Raw genomic sequence first — 20,935 nt, 5'->3', positions numbered from 1 at the left:
GGGCAAGAGCCTGAAGTGAGGGCTGTTTCCTTCACCCTGAAGCAGGCCTGAGAGGTGGCCGCCTCCCAGGTGGAGAAACTGCGGCTCTCATGGCTGGACAAGCCTGGAATGCACAAGAGGAGGAGCAGGGCTGAGCTCCCACCGAGTGGCATGGGCCCTGCAGGTCCTGGAGTTGGAATTCTATGCCCGAGAGCAGGAGGAGGTGGGAGAACAGGAGAAGACAGATGGTGGTCCCTCACCCAGGAATTGCCCATGAAGTGCCAGCATCAGTTCTCCTGGACTCTTGAAACTGGGGGGTTGAGGCAGGGTTAGGGGCCAGTGACCACCAACAGGGCTCCTACCATCATCCCCTGGACTCCAACTTCACAGTGGGCAGCCTGGTGCACTGGGCATGGGAAGCTGCCCTGGGGAGGCAGGGCCAGAGAAACGTGGAACCCCCCCCCTTAGGCGTGGGGGTCTGGAGGGAGAAGCTGCAAGCTTTGCGGTGGGGTAAGGAGAGGCTGGCCCTCTGCCAAGGTTCACTTGGGCACGTCTGATTGGGGTTAATTGAGTGAGAGGATAGACAAAGGAGTGATAAAGAATCTTCACTGGGCTTTGATTTTCTCTGTCAATAGCATGGATCAGACCAGCAGAGCACCGGCGGGAGGGAGAACTAGGGCCCCTGCCCAGGAGAGGGGCTCCCCTCATCCCTGCACACATCCAAGCCTTCGCGCTCTCTCATTCCTGGCCAAGGTCTAGAAATCAGCCCCTCCTGCCCGCTCCCTTCTAGAACAATAATAACTCGCCTTTATTGAGCACTTACTCTGACCCAGGCATTTTACCGAGATTTTGCAGCTCACCCGCAATAGCCCTACCGGACAGCCTTTATTCTGCCTATCTTGCAGATGAGGACATTGAGGCTCAAGGAGGTAAAATTCTTTGGGCAAAACCACACAGCGGTAAAGGGCAGTGCCCAAAGCTGGGTCAGGCCGTGTGCTTTTAGCCACCACTGAAGCTCAGGGCTTCGCACCCTGGCATCACTGGTCACGGGCTCTTCCCTAGCAGGCCTAAGTTCTGGGCAGGGCTTCTGAGAGGGTGACACTACTTTGGGGCCCATCTCTGCACTGCAGGTCCCTGCCCTGTTCCCAGCTTGGGCTAAGGGTGTCCCACCGCCCACAGCACTCCGTGGGTGCCTCGGGAGGTCCCTGGCCCATCTCCGTCTTGATTCACAACTGCACAGCCCGCCCCCCACGTAAAGACCGCCTTGGTCCTTGCTGCCCTCCCCTCGCCCACCCTGCATTTGCATGACCCTGGTCTTTCTTCTCCAGTTAAAAGGAACTAAAGGCACAGCATAGGGTGGGGTGAGGGTCCCCTAGCATGTGGGGTACAAAGGAAGAACGCATTCAAGGCTCTCAGAACACAGTGGGGCAAAGAGATGACCCCGCTCCTTAATCCTGCGGCATGCCTCTCTCTCCCTGCTTCTCAGATGAAGGACCTGAGGCTCCAGGGGTGGAAGTGAGTTGCCCAAGGTCACACAGCTAGGAAGATTCAGGGCCTGTTCCCACTACTCGCTCCACTGCATCACCCCACTGAGTCACCAGCCAGCTACCACCCCGACCCAAAGCCAGGAGAGAGAGCATCCCCGAGGGGCTAACGGGCGCCTCCGTCAGCAGGGAGGTGCTTCCGGGTGGGGAGAGCCAGGGAGAGCCAGAGGGATGCAGGAGACATCTGCAGACTCCACATCCAGGGGAGGAGTCTGGGGGCTGGGCCAGGCCTGCCTCCCTTTGGGGGACGAGGCCACCTGCAGAGGGAGGTGCCATTCCCGCAGGTGATGACGGAGAGCCTGCTCAGAGAGCATCAGGCCAGGACCCGAGAGAACCCAGGACACCCCGTGCCAGGCCACCCGCAGCGGCCAACCTTAACCTCCGTCTCTAAGAGGAAGGGCCGTCCTTAATGTAAATCCCATTCTAGGCCTCAGGGTGTGTGAGCATTCAAGGAGCAGATGCTTGTAGAAGACCCCGCCCAGAAGAACCTCTCAGTAAATAGTTGAAAAACAACACCGGGTCCATTCACGGAGCCGCAGAGCTGGTCACTGCAGAGACAAGGAGGTCGCTTCTGGGCAGTGAGGCCACCCCTCCACTGCTGGGGAGGGGGAAAGGTTTGGGGGAGTGGAGGGACCCAGCCCCTTCTGGCAGCAGCTGATAATGCCTGGCTGTCCTGCTGCCCTCCGCGGGGGGTGGCAAGACTTCAGTCACCAGCAGCAAAGCACGGCCTGCTGCTTGGGGTGGGGACCAGCGGAGGCGAGGAGTGTCCTTTCCCCTCCCGATAAGTAAATAAAGCCAACCCCTCACAGCCCCGCGGCGCTGGCTCCCCAGCCTGATAAGGGGCGGGTGGGCGCTGCTGCTCGGCTCCAGGACCCGCAGCTGCCAGCTATCAGCCTTCTCATCGCCGCTCCCAGCTGGAAGAGAATTTAATCCACCGGGTTCCTCTCCATACGCCCTGGGACTCCTTTTGATGTTCCTCTTTATCTCCCTTCCCAACAAAATTGCCCCTCATCAGCTCCAAGAGGGCCTCCTGCCTCTCCGCCTCCCTCCCTCCCATCTCCCCCCACCAAGCAGCCCCCTGCAGGGCCTGGCAGTGAGTGAGGGCCGGGCGGGAGGAGGCCCTCCACCAGCCCCACTTCCCTAACCCTAGCCTTGCTCCCTGACCTTGGAGAGGTGCCCTGTGCAGGGGGCCGGGGGCGGGGGGGGGGCCACAGTGCTCTCCTCCGGGGTGTGGAGCAGCGCTTTGCAGTGGGAGGGGCACTGGGGAGGCCAGGACTGGGCGATCAAGAACTTAGACTGCAGGAGTCAGACTCCAGGTCGACTCCTTTGCTGGCAGCTGTGCGGCTTGAACCAGTTACCCTCTCGCCGAGGCAGGCTGAGCATTTGAGGGGACTTGGCCAGAAAGTGGCTCTGGGGTCTCAGGACAGCCCTGCCAGGTCCTGAAGCTGCAGTGTCAGGCCTGGGGAACTGCCAGCCGCTGCTGGCAGGTCCAGGAAAGGGCGCAGACCTCATCTGGTGAGGGACCTCCCAGGGAGCCCTGCGGGGCAGGAAACGCAGCGCTCAGGCCTGGCCAGGTGCACAAGCGGAATCTACACTAGCTCAGCACCCTCTCTGCCGGTGCACGTGATCACAGCTCCAGTGCACCCCCCACCCCCAAGGTTTTAACAGCTTTCTCTCTCCAGCTGCTCAGCCACCATATCCGTCTGACTGATCCTCTTCACTATTCTGAGCCTGGCTCCTTCCCTAGCCTTGCTCCATCCTGGTGATTCTCAAACTTGGGCGTGTATCAGAACACACGGGGGGCTCGTTAAAACAGCAATGGGGCCCTCGCCGGTTTGGCTGAGTGGCTAGAGCGTCAGTCTGCAGATCAAAGGGTCCTGGGTTCAATTCCGGTCAAGGGCACGTGCCTTGGTTGCAGGCTCCTCCCTGGCCTGGGCCCTGATCCGGCTCTTGCAGGAGGCAACCAATCAATGTGTTTCTCTCACAGCTGATATTTCTGTCTTTCCCTCTCTCTTCAACTCTCCTTAAATATCAATGGAAAAATATCCTCTGGAGAGGATTAACAAAACACCACCAACAACAAAAAAACAGCGCCGGGGCCCCTCTCGAGGCTTTCTAATTCAATAGAACTGGGCGTGGCCCAAAAATTTGCGTTACTGACAAGTTCCTAGGTGACTCTGATGCCAAGGATCCGGGTACCACACTCAGAGAACCACTGGTCTGCCCTAGTAGCTCTCACCCTTCCTTGGATGCACAGTAGAATGAACAACCTGGAGAGGGTTACGAAATCCTGATGTCTGGTTGTTTTCTGCCCCTCCCACCCCACAGGTCTGATTTCCTTGGTCCGGGCATCGGGATAGTTTAGAGTTCCCCAGGTGATTTTGGTGTGTGGCCGGTGGGGAACTTCCACTCTGCCTCTCCCCTGCTCGCCCCTCTGCATCCCTGTGTGTAATGTCTTCCCAACCCTGGCTGTGCAACGTGGTGCCTTCAGGAGCATCAGAAAAACGCAGCTGTCCGGGCTCCACCCTGAAGGACTGTGACGCAGTGGCCCTGGGCACCCGTGTTTCTTTGCAGAGCCCGCAGGCAATTCTGTCGTGCAGTCAGATGAGAAGGGCTGCACTGGTGTGGCTCATGCGTGGCTGCCAAGTTCACCTTCCTCTTTTGACCTCCGCTGCTCTAGAGAGCATGGAGCACTCCCCATTGCTTGTGGAAACGATGCGAAAGCCCTCAAGATGGTACCTGCGGTGGGACTTCGGGAGGCCCACAACGCCTCCCGTTATCCCAGCAATCAGGCCAGCTTCCCTGCACGGACCCTTTGCAAATCCGCTCACCTGTCGGACTCATCATTAAGTATTCACTCCCAGCGCCCTGCCTTTGCTTAGGCCAGTGGTTCTCAAAAGGTGGTCTCAGACCAGCAGCATAACCGCATCACCTGGAACTTGTTAGAAATGCAAATTTACAGGCCCCAACCCAGACCTACTGAATCAGTTTTCCTGGAGGAGGGCAACAATCTAACAAAGCCCCCAGGAGGTTCTGATAGACACTAAGGACTAAGAACGTGCTCAAAACCACTTCCTCCACCTGCCATCCCTTCTCTGAGTCCATTTCCTTCCATTCGTTCCTGAAGCCAGTTCAGAGCTCCCTGCTCGGGCAGCCTCCCAGCCGGGCCACCCGCTGGCAGTCTCTCAGTGTTACCGGCTCCGGCTCCATTTGCTCTGCTAACTCCTCTTGCACTGGAGCCGCCCACCTCAGGCCCCGACTCCACTATCTTTTGGTCCGAGGGCACCCCAGCCTGGAGCTGACCCTCGCTGTGCCACAGGCCCCTGTGCAGCCTTGGTTGGCACATTCAACGTCTCTGAGCCCCGTTTCCCCCAGAGAGGTTTCCAAGCTCCAGCTTTCTTTCATCTCCACCCTGTGGCCTGTGGGAAGAGGACGCACAGAGGATTGGGTGAGGAAAAACTGCTGAAACCCCATCCCTCTCCCAGCACCTACTGCGTGCCTGCTCCCACGGGGGTTTACAGTGCCTGGGGCCTGGTCTGTGGCCTCCGGGGGCTCCTGACATTCCACGGTAACCACAGATCAGGGCCTGGCAGAGAGTAGGTGCCCAGCAAATGCGTGCCGTGTTATTGTTAATAGTATCATCTATTTGCACAGTTAGGGAGAAATCTCCACGACATAGCTTTAAGTAAAAAGAAAAAAAATCCAACAGAGCAATGTGCATAGCGTGCTCCCGTCTGTGTCCAAACACATGGTGTCCTGGGAAGGAGACCCAGGCTGGGTGTGGTGAGGTCTTGGGAAGGCTCTCAGTGGCCGGGGCGACGGGGAAAGGAAGGTGGCTGTGTGCCCTGGCCACTTCTGAATTGTGTGAATGTTCTCCATGTCTGCACTTATGTCTTTCACATTTTCTGTTAGGACATTTAAAACATGACAGTGCGTGGGGTCATTTCCTACAGGGGTTTTGTCCAGGCTCCTGGGAGTAAGACCTTGGGACCTGGCCTTTCCTCTCCCGGCCTCCCCCACTGCCCTGCCCACCCCTCTGGGTGTGGACTCTGAGCTCAGGGAGACTGGAGCTCAGTCTGCCTCCCCCTTTGTGGCCTTGTACCTCTTCCTCTGTGTCCCTCCCCTCCTCGATGTGGGGCTGCATAGACCTCCCCAGCACCTGTGACCATGCACCCCCAGAGGCTGTGGCCCCTCAGGGGCAGAGGGGGCTGTTCCCCTGGAGCAAATGTGTTCCTGGGGTCCCTCTTGGCCCCTCTCCTTTACCCTGACCTTGGATCTCACCATCTTTTCTCTCTGGTTCCTTCCTCCTCTCCATACCTCTCTGGCTCCTCCTCTGGCTCCATATCCTTTCACTGACCGGCCCCCACTGATAGAACCTGGTAAGTGAGCCTGGGCAGGGCCTGGGCTGGGAAGGCCTGGTGGGTACCGAGGGGAGGGGGCCCACAGCGGGTGTTGCTCCACCTGCCTGGGCACAGCTCAGCCTGCCCCACCCTCTCAGGGCTCCGGGTGCTGGGGTGGAGGGCCCAGGTCCAGGGGAGGGAGACGTGTAGGTGTCACCTGCTCAGAGCTGTCACACTCCGCCAGCTCTGGCTATTAGTGCCCCTTCGGGCATTTAATTGATCCCCTCCACCTGACGGATGGATTCCACGCCGGGGACGACTAGAAACGGCACAGCCCGACAGGCCCAGGGGAGCGTCGCCTGCACAGCCTGTGGGAGCCACTCCAGGCCGGGGACTCTGGAGGTCCCGCTGCTTGCCTGGACCCCAAGTTGGCAGGAGAGGCTCCCCTTCCACCTCCCCCTTCAAACCCGCTGAACCAGTGACAGGGCCCGGGCCTGCCTCCAGGCCCCCCAGAAAAGGCTCCGTGAAGAAGGGCCCTTGTGGTGCTAACTTGTCGTTCTAAATGGAAGCAGCTTAAGAGACTGATGGGTAAATGCTCACATGCATTCATTCTGCAAACGTACTTACATCTGCGGGGCAGCCCCAGAGGCGTGGGGACCTGGGCCTCTCAGGCTTTGTGGAGGGTCTCGTTCCTGGATGAACTCCTGGGCCTCGTTCCCAGGCTTTGGGATTGCCTGGCTGCCCCCTTCTCATCAGGAACAGGTTCCCAGGGGGGCCCCCCAACATCCCTGGGCAACCGAGAAGAAAGGCGTGCTTCCCTTTGCAGCCCCAGTGCCACACACACATGTGCATGTGGACCTGCTGGGCATCTGCAACCTGGGTCGGGAGAGGCTCCTGACCCGTTGGTTACAAACCACATGCCACCTGCCCAGGTGGAAGGGGGTTGTTGGGGGGTAGTTCCCCCTTTTGCGCAGGAGGTTGAAGAGGTTGAATCACTTTCCGAGCAGGCCAGACTCGGGCTGTGTCTCCCACCGTCAGCGGTGGTCCCCCTCCTGATCTGGGGACCTGGTCACATGGAGACGTCACACACTTTGTGTGAGGATGAGCCGAGCAGCATCTGAGGGCTCCATGAGCCCGAGCCTGGTTAGGATGATCAGAAACACCTAACTTAGAAGGAGCACGCCCCACACCTGAAACTAGACTGAAACTAAGCAACTGGGCCTTACCTGGACTTGCAAAGGGTGTGGTAGCTCTGGCTGGCTGAGATCCAGTGTCCTCCAGGCCCCGGAGGGCTGGCCACAGTGTGGGGCACACGGGGGTCCACTTTGCCACTCAGCCTATGGAATTATTCCTGCTCCATGTGTAAGCAAGCCAGTGTTCTCCTGGTCAGCACGTTCCAGAGAGAGGATGGGAGAAGCGGGTCCTGCTGTCTGGTGCCCTCTCCTGTCCAGGCCTTCCTAGGCACTTGCTTCTCTCCCCTCCCTCTGGCCTTTCCTCCATTGCCCTGTGGGGCTTACGGCTGGAAGATCCCTTTCCACGTGGGGTCACTGGGACAGGGTGAAAGGAGCAGGAGATGGAAAATGAACCAAACCACCTGCAAGGGTTGTTGTGAGCATCCAGCGGGATGATGAAAGGAAAGGCTGGAGGAGATTCCCAAAGGGCCTAGACAGGGCAGGAGGGGGTCAGGGAACTGGGCCAGGATCACTCAGTGGAGGCCTGGGATCCAGGGGCCGGGGGCCAGGTCAGCCCTGCACACCCCTCATCCACCTCCCGCACCAAAGCAGCTCTGCCCCTCCAGCCACGCTCCAGGCCTTGGCCTCCTGTGCCCTTCTGACTGGCTTCTCCTCCATTCTTAACCCCAGGGCCTGAACAGCATGTTCGAGGTGTACCTGGTGGGGAACAACTCCCACCACTTCATCATCTCCCCCACCTCCGTCCAAGGGAAAGCGGACATTCGCATCCGGGTGGCCATCCCCCTGGACTACGAGACCGTGGAGCGCTACGACTTCGACGTAAGGCCCCTTTCACTATCTTCTTGGCCAGGTGGGGGGATTTCAGGTGAAGTGGGGGTGGGAGGTTGACACCATCCCCTTAAATTCCACCTCTCCTCACCCTTCCCTATGGGTCTGACTCACTGAGCTGTGGCAGGGGCTGGGCTGAGCCTTCCCTTCTCAAGGACAAGGAAACGTCCCGGAATTGAGTGGAAGTTGCCCAGGCCCCGTCACAGCCTCAGAAACCCATCGGGAGCTCTCCTGTCCAGACCCTGCCAGCCCAGCCCTCCTCAGGGGCTCCCTCCCAGCAGAATCAGTGGACACTCTAGGCTGTGACCATTGATGGAGGGACTCACAGTGGCACACTCCTGGGATGGCAGTGACTCTGACAGGTGGTCTGGGTTGGGACCAGCAAAGGCCCCAGGGGGACTTACGGGGACAAAGGCTCCGGAAGCACATGGGAGCTCACCAGAGCCCTGCTCTGCACACGCAGCTCTTTGCCAATGAGAGTGTGCCCGACCACGTGGGCTATGCCAAGGTGAAGATCGCCCTCATCAACGAGAATGACAACCGGCCCATCTTCAGCCAGCCGCTGTACAACGTCAGCTTGTACGAGAACGTCACCGCGGGGACCTCTGTGCTGACAGTGCTGGTGAGTCCCACTCTCGTCCGGGGCCACTGAGTTCTGGGGCCAACAAGGGGCAGCAGCCAGAGGGAGTCTGGGCAGTCAAGGAAGGGGGTGCCCCGGGCTGTCGGAGGTGTTGGCGTTGATGTATTAAAGCATCTGGACTCTCCTGGATGGGGCTCCCTTGGCCAGCACGCAATGCGGAGAAGGGGCCAGCCTGAGGGAGGACGCGATGGGGCCAAGGAGATCTGGTTTCCTGCCTTGTCTGTGAGAGGGGCAGCACCTGGTGGGCCAGCAGCCCTGGAAGGTCCTCTAAAGGGAAGAGGTGCCAGCCATCTCTGAGGACGGCGCCCCTGCCTATCCGAGCACAGGCTCCAGGGAAGAATGGGCTACTCAAGGGCACTTGGCATCCCCAGCTGCCCTTGGCTTGGACTTTGATAAGGGCCCCTCCCAGTGTCCATTTGTATCGGTCAGTACTTTTGGTTTCAAGAGACAGAAACGTGTTTCAAGCGAAAAAAAGGATCGGCTCATGTAACTCAAAAGTAGAAGCGATTTCAGGCAGGGCTGCATCCTGGCACTCGGCTGAGCAGGAATTTGACTTCAGCACCAGGCTGGGTGTTTTCCTACTGGCAAAGGGGGACACCTGCGCCCCTAGGCTCACTTCTTACCAATTTATTAACCCTCCTGGGGAGCATTTATCTTTCAGTAGTTCCAGCACAAGTCCCAGAGCGGGTTTCCTTTGACCCAGCTTGTGGGGCCGTCCTGGATGGAGTCGTCATGATTCGGACGTACTCGAGATGGGTCCCACTCCCCGGTGTGGAGCCAGGGGTTGGGGTCAGCCCATCCAAATTACATGGCGTGGGCCAGAAACAGGGAGGGGCTCTTTCAGAGGATGTTCTGTTATCAGAAGAAAGAGGACCGATTGCTGAGCAGATCTAAGTGGTAGCTGTGTGTTACACAAGCTCAGGGTCTTGCCCATAGTAGGTGCTCAGTAAACGTTGTGGAGCTTGACTCACTGCTGCCCCGCCCTGCCCACTCTGAGGCCCCCAGGATCCTCGCTCCGATTTCTTGCTCCATCCTCATGGCCAACAGAGACGTTGCCTGCTGATCCCAGGCCCCCTACTCCAAAGTGTGTTTACTCTGCAGACAGATGGTATGAAACTGTATTGAGCCCCCAGGCCCTTTCCATCTGACAGTTACTAATATTTCAAACAGATGTTTAGCTAGGCAGGCCCTCAGACGTAAACAGTAAGTCTGCTGTGGCTGCTTGCTTCCCCTGCGTCCCCAGCCCCTGGCTTCGCAGGCTTTCGCAAGGTGCTCCTTGCAGTCAGTCACCTGGTGCTTGAGGCCCCACAGACCCTCCTGCAGCCCCGAGGGGCTGGGCCTTCTGTACCCAAAGAAAGCGTCTTCAGCCCTCCAGCCTCCTTTGAATGTCAGGGGGAAGGACACCCAAGCAGTCTGCTTCGAGGATCTCACAGGGAGAAGAGGCCTGTGACCATGTGGCAAAGAATTTAAGTTTTAGCTCCAGATTTGGAGGGGGCCTGGGGATTCCTTCCTGGTATTCTTGCTGGCAACAGGGGGTCTCACTCTGCAGTCCCAAGTTAGCTGTGGCCCTGGGGAAGGATTGAGGGGCCTAGAGAGCAGGGGTGGGGTGTGGGGGAAGGTGTACTTCTTGGCTGGTGGCCAGCTGCTGGTGCCAATGGAGAGTAGGTCCTCACACTGGATTGCCTCAAGCACTGGAGCAGCTTCTGAGCCTGTGTGGGCCCCTGCTGGGTGCCAGGACCCCTTCTCCAGTTCCTCTCCAGGCCCCTGGGCATGTGTCGCAGATGAGTTTCACTCTAAGGCTGCCTGAGGGTCTCTGTTCAGAGCTGGCTCATCGGGCCAGCCTCCGGTCCTGTCTGTCCAGCCGTGCCCCCCTCCTTCTCCGCCTCCAGCCCAGCGTTTGTTGAATTGCCCAGACACAAGAAAGCAGTTCTGCCCAATGATAAGTCCTAGCGCCAGGCTGTGCACCTAAAGGGGCTCAGGACTGAAAGTGAACAGTGTTTGGGCCCCGTCTCCCTGCCTTTGCTGCGCGCAGGTCTATCCAGGTCACCTCCAAGCCTCTATTTCCTCACATGCGAAATGGGCAGGAGATACCACTCCCCCCACCACCACCACCACCCACACACACAAAGCTGCTGTCAAGATGTGAGCAATGGATGTGAAAACATCTCCTGGGTAACCCCACCATCATCACCTCAGCTCCCCTGGTGCTTCCAGAGCTCCTGGCAGCAGCAAGTTTTGTGGCCACGCCACGCACACCCCTCCCCCACCCTGCCATTCTCTGCTCAGCCCCTGGGTCAGTCCCACCTCTCCACCTCCTTTGCTGTGGGAGGGGCTGGAGTTGCAGCCGCTGCTCAGGGACTGTGAAATCCCTTCTCCTTGACCTTTACTGGGATGTTATTAAAATGTTTCATGGGCAGTTGTGTCAGGAAAAAATTATGAAGAAAAGGAAAATGTTTTAATTTGCACTAAAAGCTGGGCAGAGCCTGCTGCCAGGGGCTTCCCCAATCCCCACCCCGGCATGGCCCTGTTTCTGTGGCTCATTGCCTATTTGGGGGCTCATTGCCTATTTGGGGGCTCATTGCCTAGTTTCCTAGTGGCTCAGGGAGGCAGACTAGGAGGGCGCTGTCACCTGCAGCCTGGGCGTCCCAGCTGGGGTGGCAGGGCTGGACTTCCTCACCTCCCCACTCCCTGGAGCTCCCCCAGCCCAGGCTTTGAGGCCCTTACAGCCCCCAGTTATAACAAAATGAGTCTCCACTGGCGAAGGGGAAAGAGTGGGGGCCTAGAGTTCAAAGGCTTGACCTTCAGAATGGAGCCCTTGGGTGACTCGGCTGAAGCTGCTTCCCTTAGCAGCTCCTCGTCTGTAAAATGAACCAGGTGGATTAAGATGTGTACATGGGCCTTTCTAGACCTAGTGCCTGGGCCGGTCATGCCCAGAGGCAGGGGGGTAGCTGGGGTGACCTCTGAGGACGGTTACTGCTATTGCTTCTGCTGCTGTAGCAATCACGTCAGCGGCTGTCATTATTGAGGGCCAGCCGTAAACCACGTACTTGAATGCGTTACTTCCAGACTAGATGCTGTCATTCTCATTATACAGGTGAGGAAACTGAGGCTGAGGGAGATTAAGTAACTGTCTCAGCGTCCCAGGGCCAGTAAGTGATTGAACTGGATTCACAAAAAGTCTGCCTGACCCCAAGCCACGGGCTCTTAACACTGGCTGCTTGGGACCACTGAGCCGTCTTTTCAGTGATGTCCAGAGCTGAGGGTAGGGAGGGCCTGTAAGTGCCTCTGCAGGACCCCGGTGAACAGGCCATGGCGTCACTCCAGGCATTTGTCTCTGGGCGGCGCTCTGGACCCTCAAGACCCTCTGGCACCATCAGGTGTCTCTCCAGCTCTCTGGGCCCCAGCCTGCTCAGTGGTCAGAGCTGAGCTGGGTGAGCGACTTTGCATTGATGAGAAGACAGGTCAGGGAGCCTGGCGCACTCTTCATTAGGAAAGGCTTCCTGGAAGGAGGGGCATGCAGGACCTCTGGCGTCAGTGGAAGCTGGTCCTCTGACAGGCGACCACACAGAGGAGAGATGTGCAAGGGCGCGTATACCCACATGTGTGGGGGTGGGCACGTGAAGTATGTTTGTGGGGGCTGTGTGTGTGCACAGGCATGCCCTTGTGTCTGTGCATGTACCTGTATGTGCAACTACATGCATTCGGGGGTATGTGCATATGATACACATATATGTGTGCATGCAGGCTCCTGTGTGGTGTTGGTGGCTCCCCATCCTCTAAGCTGTATGGTTTGTTCCCCTCTGATATCCCAAAGCTGCTCTGGTTCTCACCTTCCAGTCCTGCCTTCTGGCCTGACAACAGGAGTTGGGTGGGAAGACCATGAGGCGTCTTCCTGGGATTCTGCCGGGCTTGGGGCAGCCTGACAGCCTGACCAATTGGCACATGGGGCCTAGCAGGGTTTCTGGGTGCCATCAGACAGTAGGAGAGCAATCAGACCATTCATTTATTTTTAAAAAATGTTTGAATGCCTCGGACACATGACCTGAGGACACAATGGTGATGTGAGTCTTGCCCCCGTGAGGTTTACAGTCTCCAAGAAAGCCTGATGTTCATACTAAACAACTGAATTTTTATGTTAAGTGTTACTTGCTATGATGGACAGATCAGGGAGCTATGAATATCTACAGGGCACCTGACCTGAACTGGGTCAGAGAAGGCTTCCCTGAGGAAGTGGCGATTGAGCAGCATTAACGGGGCCGCGGGGAGGGAAGCACGTTGGCAAAAGAGGGAATGGCATGTGCAAAGGCCCCGTGGCTGGAATGTGGTGAGGGGATGTGCTGGGCAGGGAGGGGGACCCCTGCTCTTATGAGGCAGATGGGACTCGACTACCTCTCTTCCTCCTGAATGGCCACCTGCCCCCCCTGGGCTGCAGTTTGGACAGTGGAGACATCCTGTATAAATCGTCCACATTTGCTTACCGACTTCATCCTGGCAGCCCATGGCAGGCATTTGGAAACAGCTGGCACAGGTTGTACTTGGGATGTGCAAGGAGCCAGCCTGGCCTCCTGCAGGATAGAGCTCATGTCCCCAGATTTATTCGTTCTGTGTCCCTGGGGCAGCATGAGAGGGATGCTGAGGCAGAGTAAGATCCAAGAAGGAGGTTCCTCCTGGGGCAGGTCTTACTATACACACCCCAGGACCTGTTCTCCCCGCTCCGGAGGTCGGGCACAGCAGGAATGGGCAGGAGATGGCTGTCAGACAACACAGGGTTCTTGTCCAGGCAGAGGAGTCAAAGCAAGGAGAGGCATTTCAGGGCCCTGACGGGGCAGGTGTGGGCCCAGCACCACCGCTCCTGATTTGCTCAGTCCAGGGGCAAGACAGAGTGGGAGCTGGGAGACATGGCTCCCCTCCCCGACCCACCCCCAGGCCCCTCTTCCCAGCCTGTCCTTGGAAGGCCGGTGGCATCTCGGACAGGGTCAGTCCTTCTCTGGAACTTGGTTTCTTCCCCAAAGTGGGAAATGCTGCGCCTGCCCAGCCCAGGTGGCTGGTTGTCGGGAGACCCCATTGTGGTGATGTGGCTGTAAATACGGATGGGGTGAGGTAGGTTTGCAGTTGTTCTTATGGGAAAATATACAATAACCAATGAATAATCGTACGAGAATAAATTATGTTTCGAGTACTCACAGCAGTAAACCTACTTTTGCGCCCCTCTCCCCCCCCCCCCGCCCTCGCCCTCCCCCCGCCCCTAGTTGAGGCTGCCAGGCTGAAAGGGTGGTTTTTCTTATCAGTGGCCTTGAAGGGCCCCGCCTGGCTGCCCTCCGCCCTGTGTGCAAGCCCAGCGCTGCTCAGAATCTTCCTCTGAGACCGGGGAGATTCCCTGATGGGAGCCCATCTGGGCGGTTGTGAGAACTGAGTGGAACGTTCATAGAGGCAGAGTAGGATCCAACACACTCAGTAGGAAACACTCAATGTTTCAGCCGGGCCTGCCAACCTCCTGGCTGAGACTCGTGGGGTGGGGGCAGCACCCTGCCGGTCATGGCCCCAACCGGCAGCCAGGGAACCTGGACGGTCCTCGGGGAGCCCCGTCCTTGTTATAACGTGAGGTGAGGGGTCGGTGCTGTTGCAGGGCCTCTGGCTCCTGAGGCTCTCATTCGGGCTCACTGTGCCCAAGAGAAAGGGGGGCGGGGGTCACTTCCTGTGACTGAGACATGCTTCCTGCCCTGCTCCCCAAGGGTTCTGCGCTTACGCACTGGCCTGCAGCGCTCCCTCGCCTGCCACGCCCCCTCCTCCCGTCAGGTCTGGAAATTTGGTGACAATTCCAGAGGCCACCTTCCTGCTCCTAGAGCTCACCAGCTTTCCCTCCTGGTCTCCCCACTGCCCACATCAACACCAGCCCTGCTGCTGCCTGTCCCTTCTCCCCCTCCTCCACCCACAGCGAATGCCACTGACACCAAAGGGGAGGTGTGCTGTGATGTCACTGCCCCCGGCTGAGACCTGGTGGGTGTGCCGTGCAGCGAGCCTCCTCCCCCGCTCTGTGATCCCCGGGGGCTCCCTCATCCTGTAGGCTCGGGGAACACCCACACGCCCCGCCATGTTGTCGAATGCGGGTGCCTCTCCTGGATTCTGGGAGCCTGATGGCCCAGCCAGGTGGGCAGGGAAGGCCAGCCCCCTTCGTCAGCCTCAGGTGGTGCTCCCTGTCCCTCTGGCCCCTTGCAGAGAGCATGCTGCCCTGCAGGGCCAGGGGCCACCTCTCAGCTGCATCCACCCCTGCAGCAGGAAACCTGGCTGGGACCAGGCTGGGAAACCAGGGAGACCCGGGGGCAAGCCCTGCTCTGTGAGCCTGGCCGTGCTTGTGTCTAACTCCGAGGTGGGGTGGAAGTGGGGGGCCATCAGGGAAAGGGCTGCCCCAGGCTGAGGGAGCTGCAGGTGAAAGGCAGTGGATGCGCAGAGAGGAGGAGGGAGGGTGACTGACTAGGACAGGCAGCCCGTCGGAGGTGACTGCTGAGGAGAGACGTGATGGATCACTGTGGCTGCTGGATGGAGAAGGGGGGGTGGTAATAGGGTAGAAGCTGGGAGACCGGTGAGAGAGGCTGGCTTCAGCCACACAGGTGGCAGTGGAGGGGGACAGGCAGAAGATTCAGGGGCACACCCTCCTCTCCCAGCTCACGCACAGGTTGGGCACCGGCTTCGCCATTCTCCTCCCCAGGCCCAGCAAGGCATGCCCATCCCATCCCCACCTGACTGCCAGGTGGCCCTGCACCTCAGCAAACACTGAAGTGGGCAGGCAGCCCCGGTTGGAGCCCTGCCTCAGCCTCTTACCACAGGAGGGCCTTGGGCAGGTGACTAGCTGTCCCTGGGTTTCAGTCCCCCTCTCTAAAGTGGGGAGAATAATTCCCACCTCAGCAGCGTTGTGGATTGCTGGGTGGAAGGGCGTGGTCCCCAGCCCGCACACACAAATGCGGACAGTGTACCAGCACCGCTGCGTGCCAGGCGTCCGTCCAGGGGCCTCTCCCTCTTCTGAGAGCTTTGGTTCAACTTGAATCTCCCATCGTATAACGCTGATCACAGAAATTGCCAACATGAATTATTAGTAAGTCTACAAGCTGACAACACAACCTGCTGCGTAGGCCCCGTCCCGAGACCAGCAAAACCCAGCAGACTCAGGCAGGTGAGTGCAGGGAAGAGTGGCAGCTGGGCTTCCCCTTCCTGAGAGCAGCCCCCTGGCCCCCCTACCTCATGCCCTCTCTCCCCACTTCCTCCTGACACCCCTCACCACGGGCATCTTAATTGATCTCATTGTTCTCCAATCCCTTGAGACCTGAGACTCCAGCTGTGCTTAAACAGAACAAAATCTCTTCCAATTTCCCCACCGTTTAAAAGAAAATTGAATTCTTTATCTGCAGCCTGGGGAGGGGAAGAGGGAGGCTAGAGAGAGAGAGAGGCACTAGTAAATAGTACATATGTCACCCCGGCCCTGCTCCCAAGCTGGGCTGGAAGGCCTTTGTAGACACACTCTCCCCCATTTTGGGGGTGTCTAGGCTGTATTTGTGGGCCCCTTTAATCTGCTCTTGGGTTCGTCCCCAATCAAGGGGCCAGTATGGTGCCGTTGCTGGCCAGGAGCCGGAGGAAGCTGAGCTGCTGCCGGTGATTGACGGTCTGAGTTCCTCCGGCTGTCAGGCCTCAGTGCTCCTCGACTGTGTTTATCTCTTTAATCTAAATATCAATCCGTAAAACCGAAATGGGATGGAATGAGAGGTAGGACAGGCACTAAGGACAGAGGGAAAGAGAGAACACAGCTGGCTGCCGCCTGCCCGCCACCACCCGGGGCTTCTGGGAGGAGGCAAGGCAGGGCCTGCGGCTGGGAGGCTGCAGGGGGCTGCCCTGGGTGGGCCCAGGCGCGGGTCAGGATGGAGAGCTGTGGCTACCGCCCCTGCTCCTGAAGTGGATTTTCCAGGACTTTAAGGTCTGACAGTTTCCAGCCATTTAGTCACTCAGCTAATTGATTTTTGACAAATGGATCTAAAGCTCTATTGATTGTCAAGCCTTTGAAGCCGCCCTCACTGGCGCCTCCAGGATCCCCCATTCTCGGCTGAGCAGCTCTGTCTGCCAATGACCTTTGCCCCTTTTCCAAAAAAACAAACAAACCCAAGAGGACAGTGTTGTGCATCATCACAGCCCTGGTGAGTGGGTGCTATGAGCTTAGCAAATGCCAAGCATTTCTCAGTCCCTTCTGTGCCCGTTATACTGAAGACAGAAACGGAGGCCCAGAGAGGTTAAGTAACCTTCTCAGGGTCAGCCAGCTGGTAAGTGGCCAAGCTGGGATTTAAACCTGCTCTGTCTGTCTAGCCCCTAACCCTCCCTCCTGCTCGCTGACCAGCATCGGGTGCCCACTCGCACACTGGGCTCCAGCCTGTTGTTGGAATTGACCATCTCCAGAGTCCGAGGAGATGGGCTGAGTGCTGGCCCGGGAGGTGGGAGCCGTTCAGTCACTGGGTGACCTTGAGCTCCCAGGGCCTCGGTGTCCTCATCCGTAAAATGAAGGCGTTCTGCTGGACGCTCTCTATGGCCCCCTGTGGCGGCAACGTGTGACCACCTGCCCCAGACACTCCCCTTCGGAGCCCAGGGCCTGTGATTCCTGCACTCCGGGCCTGTCAGTCGCCCTTCGGTTGGTTAGCCGCTGATTGTTCCTGCTCTGGCAGTTGCTCAGAGGAAGCCGGAGCGAGGAAATGGACCCCTGGTGAGGGGACAGTGGGTAGCTGTAAGAGTGGCGGGGCCGGAATGAGTTCATAAATGCTGCAAACCACATGCCTGTGCAAAGTCCACCTGTGCCCGGTGCTGGTGTGGGATGAGCTCTGGAGTGGGATGACAGGGGAGGGGTGGCCCATAGCAGCCACCAGGGCCTAGGCCTGAGAGTTCGTCCTGGGGGCAGTTGGGAGAAAGGCTGAGAGAGCAGAGAGGGGTTCTAGGTGGGGGTTGGCACAGAGGTTCAGGGAGAAATTGAGCTGGGCCTGTGGGTTTGAGGTGGCTTAATCTTGCATAATCCCCGAAGGAGGGGTGACAGCTGTGGTTCCTGCCAGTTTAAGTCTGGAGTGGCTCAGAGTCCCATAGGCCCATTGGTTCATTGAGGTGTTTTTTCTTTAATTTAACCATGATCCATAATAAAAATTACATTTAACTTCATGACCCAGGACACACACTCACACACATTTGTATCTAAGAAAAAAACAGAGCTTCCTTGCTATGTAAGTTACACTCTAGTATTTTCTATTTTATTCCAGATTTTTTTTTATGAGAACTTTTAAGATCTGTTCTCTTAGCAACTTTCACATATGCGATACAGTATTATTAACTATGGTCACCACGCTGTACATTACATCCTCGTGACACATTTATTTTATAGCTGGAAGTTTGTACCTTTTGACCATCTTCATCCATTTTGCCCATCCTCACAGCCACCTCTGATAACCACTAATCTGTTGTTTGTATCTATGAGCTCAGTTTTGTTTTGTCTTTAGATTCTACATATAAGTGAGATCATATGGTATTTGTCTTTCTCTGACTTATTTCACTTAGCATAATGCCCTCCAAGTCTTTCTATATTGTTGCAAATGGCAGGATTCTCTCCTTTTTTGTGGCTAAAAATATATATCACATTTTTATTCATTCGTCCATTCATGAGCACTTATCTCGGCTGTTGTAAAATTGCTGCAATGAACGTGGGGTTGCAGACATATTTTGGTTAGTGTATTCATTTTCTTCAGATAAATATCCAGAGGTGGAATTGCTGGGTCATATACGAGTTCTATTTTTAACTTTTTGAGGAAGCTCCACACTATTTTCCATAGTGGTTGCACTACCAGCAGTGCATAAGAGTTCCCTTTTCTCCACATCCTCGCCAGCATTTGTTTTCTCTTGTGTGGTTTTTTTTATAATAGTCATTCTAATAGTGTGAAGTGAGATCTTGTGGCTTTGATTTGCATTTCCCTGATTAGTGATGCTGAGCACCTTTTGGTGTACCTGTTGGCTCTCTGTATGTCTTCTTTGGAAAAAATGTCTACTTAGTTCCCCTGCCCATTTTTTTTATTGGATTGTGTTTTGTGGTTTTTTTGCTATTGAGTTGTATGAGTTCTTTATTTTAGACTAGAGGCCCAGTGCACAAAAATCGTACACTTGGGGGGTCCCTCAGCCCACCCTGCGCCCTCTCGCAGTCCTGGAGCCCTAGCGGGGTGTCTGATGGCTTAGGCCCGGGGAGCGGGCCTAGGCCGGCTGTTGGACATCCTTAGCACTGCTGCGGAGGCGGGAGAGGCTCCTGCCACGGCTGCTGCGCTCACCAGCAGTGAGCCTCGCTTCTGGCTGAGTGGCGCTCCCCCTCTGGGAGTGCACTGACCACCAGGGGCAGCTCCTGTGTTGAGCGTCTGTCCCCTGGTGGTCAGTTCACATCATAGCAACCGGTCGTTCTGCCTTTTTGCCGATTTGCATATTAGCCTTTTATTATATAGGATATTAACCCCTTATCAGATATATGATTTGCAAATATTTTCTCTCATTTAGAGGTTGCCTTTTCATTTTGTTGATGGTTTCCTTTGCTGTCCAGAAGCTTTTTACTTTGATATAAACACACTTGTTTGTTTTTGCCTTTGCTTTTGGTGGCAAATTCAACAAACCACCACTGAGATCAATATTGAGGAACTTATCACTTAAGTTTTCTCCTAGGAGTTTTATGTTCCAGGTGTTACATTCAATTCTTTCATACATTTTGAGTTTATTCTTGTATACTGTGTTAGATAGTGGTCCTGTTTCATTCTTTTGCAGGTGGCTGTCCTATTTATTGAAGAGACTGTCCTTTCCCCATTGTGTATTCTTGGCTCCTTTGTCATATATTACTTGATCATATATCCATGGGTTTACTTCTGGACTCTCTATTCTGTTCCATTGATCTATGTGTCTGTTTTTATGCCAACATCATACTGTTTTCATTTGTGATATAGTTTGAAATCTGGGAGGGTGATGCCTTCATCTTTGTTCTTCTTTCTCAAAATTGCTGTGGCTATTTAGGGTCTTTGTGTGTCCATACAAATTTTAGGATTGTTAGTTCTATTTCTGTGAAAAATGCCATTGGAATTTTGACAGGGATTGCATTGAATCTGTAGATTGCTTTGGGTAGTATGGTCATTTTAACAATTCTTCCAAGCCATGGGTGTGGAATGTCCTTCCATTTATTTGTGTCTTCCACAATTTCTTTCATCAATGTCTTATGGTTTTTACCCTACTATTTTCTATTTTATTCTACGAGATTTATTTTTTGTAAAATGCTAGTCATGACCATTAAATTGATTTCATGACCAATTAATGCATGGTTACCTAATTTTGCACATCCCTAGAAAGAGCCTTCTCTGCTTTACTATCCTATATAATAAAAGCCTAATATGCTAAGTGTCCGGTCATCTGGTCATCCATTCAACCAATCAAAGTGTAATATGCTAATTATATGCTAAGGCCACTGAACCACTCACTATGACGTGCACTGACCACCAGGGGGCAGACACTCCGACCCGTAGGTTAGCTTGCTGCTGGGGCCCAGCTGATGGGGACTGAGTGAGACAGGCTGGACACGCCCTGGAGCTTTCCTGCGGTCCCTCCCTGGCTGGCCAACCTTCCACGGCCCCGATCGTGCACCAGTGGGGTCCCTCAGCCTGGCTTGCTCCCTCTCGCAATCCAGAACCCCTCAAGGGATGTTGGAGAACCGGTTTCAGCCAGATCCCGCAGGCCAGGCCAAGGGACCCCACTGGTGCACGAATTTGTGCACCGGGCCTCTAATGTAATGATAATGATGATGATATCAACTCATGTTCCTCGAGGCCTTACTACTAGGGGCAGATTGTCAAAGACCCAAAATCCTAGACTTAATCCACTGAGGTTTACCCTGACTCAGCCATTTCTGAGCCACATGGCTTTGAATTGATTACTTATATCAGCAATGACCTAATACAGCAACCAGTAATAGAAACCTCCAAATAAGATCAAAGTATATTTCTCTCCCATGTAAAAGCAGTTGAGAAGGGAAAAGCCTTGGGTGGCTCCTTCAAGCTCTCTTCTCCCCCATTCCTAGAGTGCAGCCCTCATCTTCATGGTCCAAGATGATGGCCAGCCTTCACATCCATACTTCAAGCTGCAGGGTGGAGAAAGTGAGGAAGAGCACTCTCTCCATTTTTAAAATGTGTGTGGGTGGTTTTTTTTTTAAATTGATTTTAGAGAGAGGAAGGGAGAGGGAGAGAACGAGAGAAAGAAACATCAATAAGAGAGAAACATCAGTCGCTTGCCTCCTGCGTGCCCCTGGTCAGGCATATGCCCTGACCAAGAATCTAATGGTGACCTGGTTCATGGGACAACACTCAACCAACTGAGCCACCC

At 55.9% G+C, this 20,935-nt stretch overlaps 1 protein-coding gene across 1 annotated transcript in view; it reads left to right on the top strand.

The window, feature by feature from the left end:
- The window catches only part of LOC307112525 (cadherin-23-like), a gene marked incomplete at both ends in the record, with an annotated part of 282,465 nt that overhangs the window by 195,325 nt on the left and 66,205 nt on the right, over positions 1-20,935 (top strand). Inside the window, 2 exons of the mRNA XM_079793252.1 lie at positions 7,726-7,875; positions 8,348-8,506. Of these exons, the coding sequence (XP_079649378.1) occupies positions 7,726-7,875; positions 8,348-8,506 (309 nt within the window). The remainder of the gene's footprint in view (positions 1-7,725; positions 7,876-8,347; positions 8,507-20,935) is intronic.

Source organism: Cnephaeus nilssonii, assembly GCF_951640355.1.
Source record: "Cnephaeus nilssonii genome assembly, chromosome: 16".
NCBI classification, from domain to species: Eukaryota; Metazoa; Chordata; class Mammalia; order Chiroptera; family Vespertilionidae; genus Cnephaeus; species Cnephaeus nilssonii.
The sequence above is the reverse complement of the archived record's forward strand: the minus strand, read 5'-3'. Positions and strand labels throughout refer to the sequence as shown.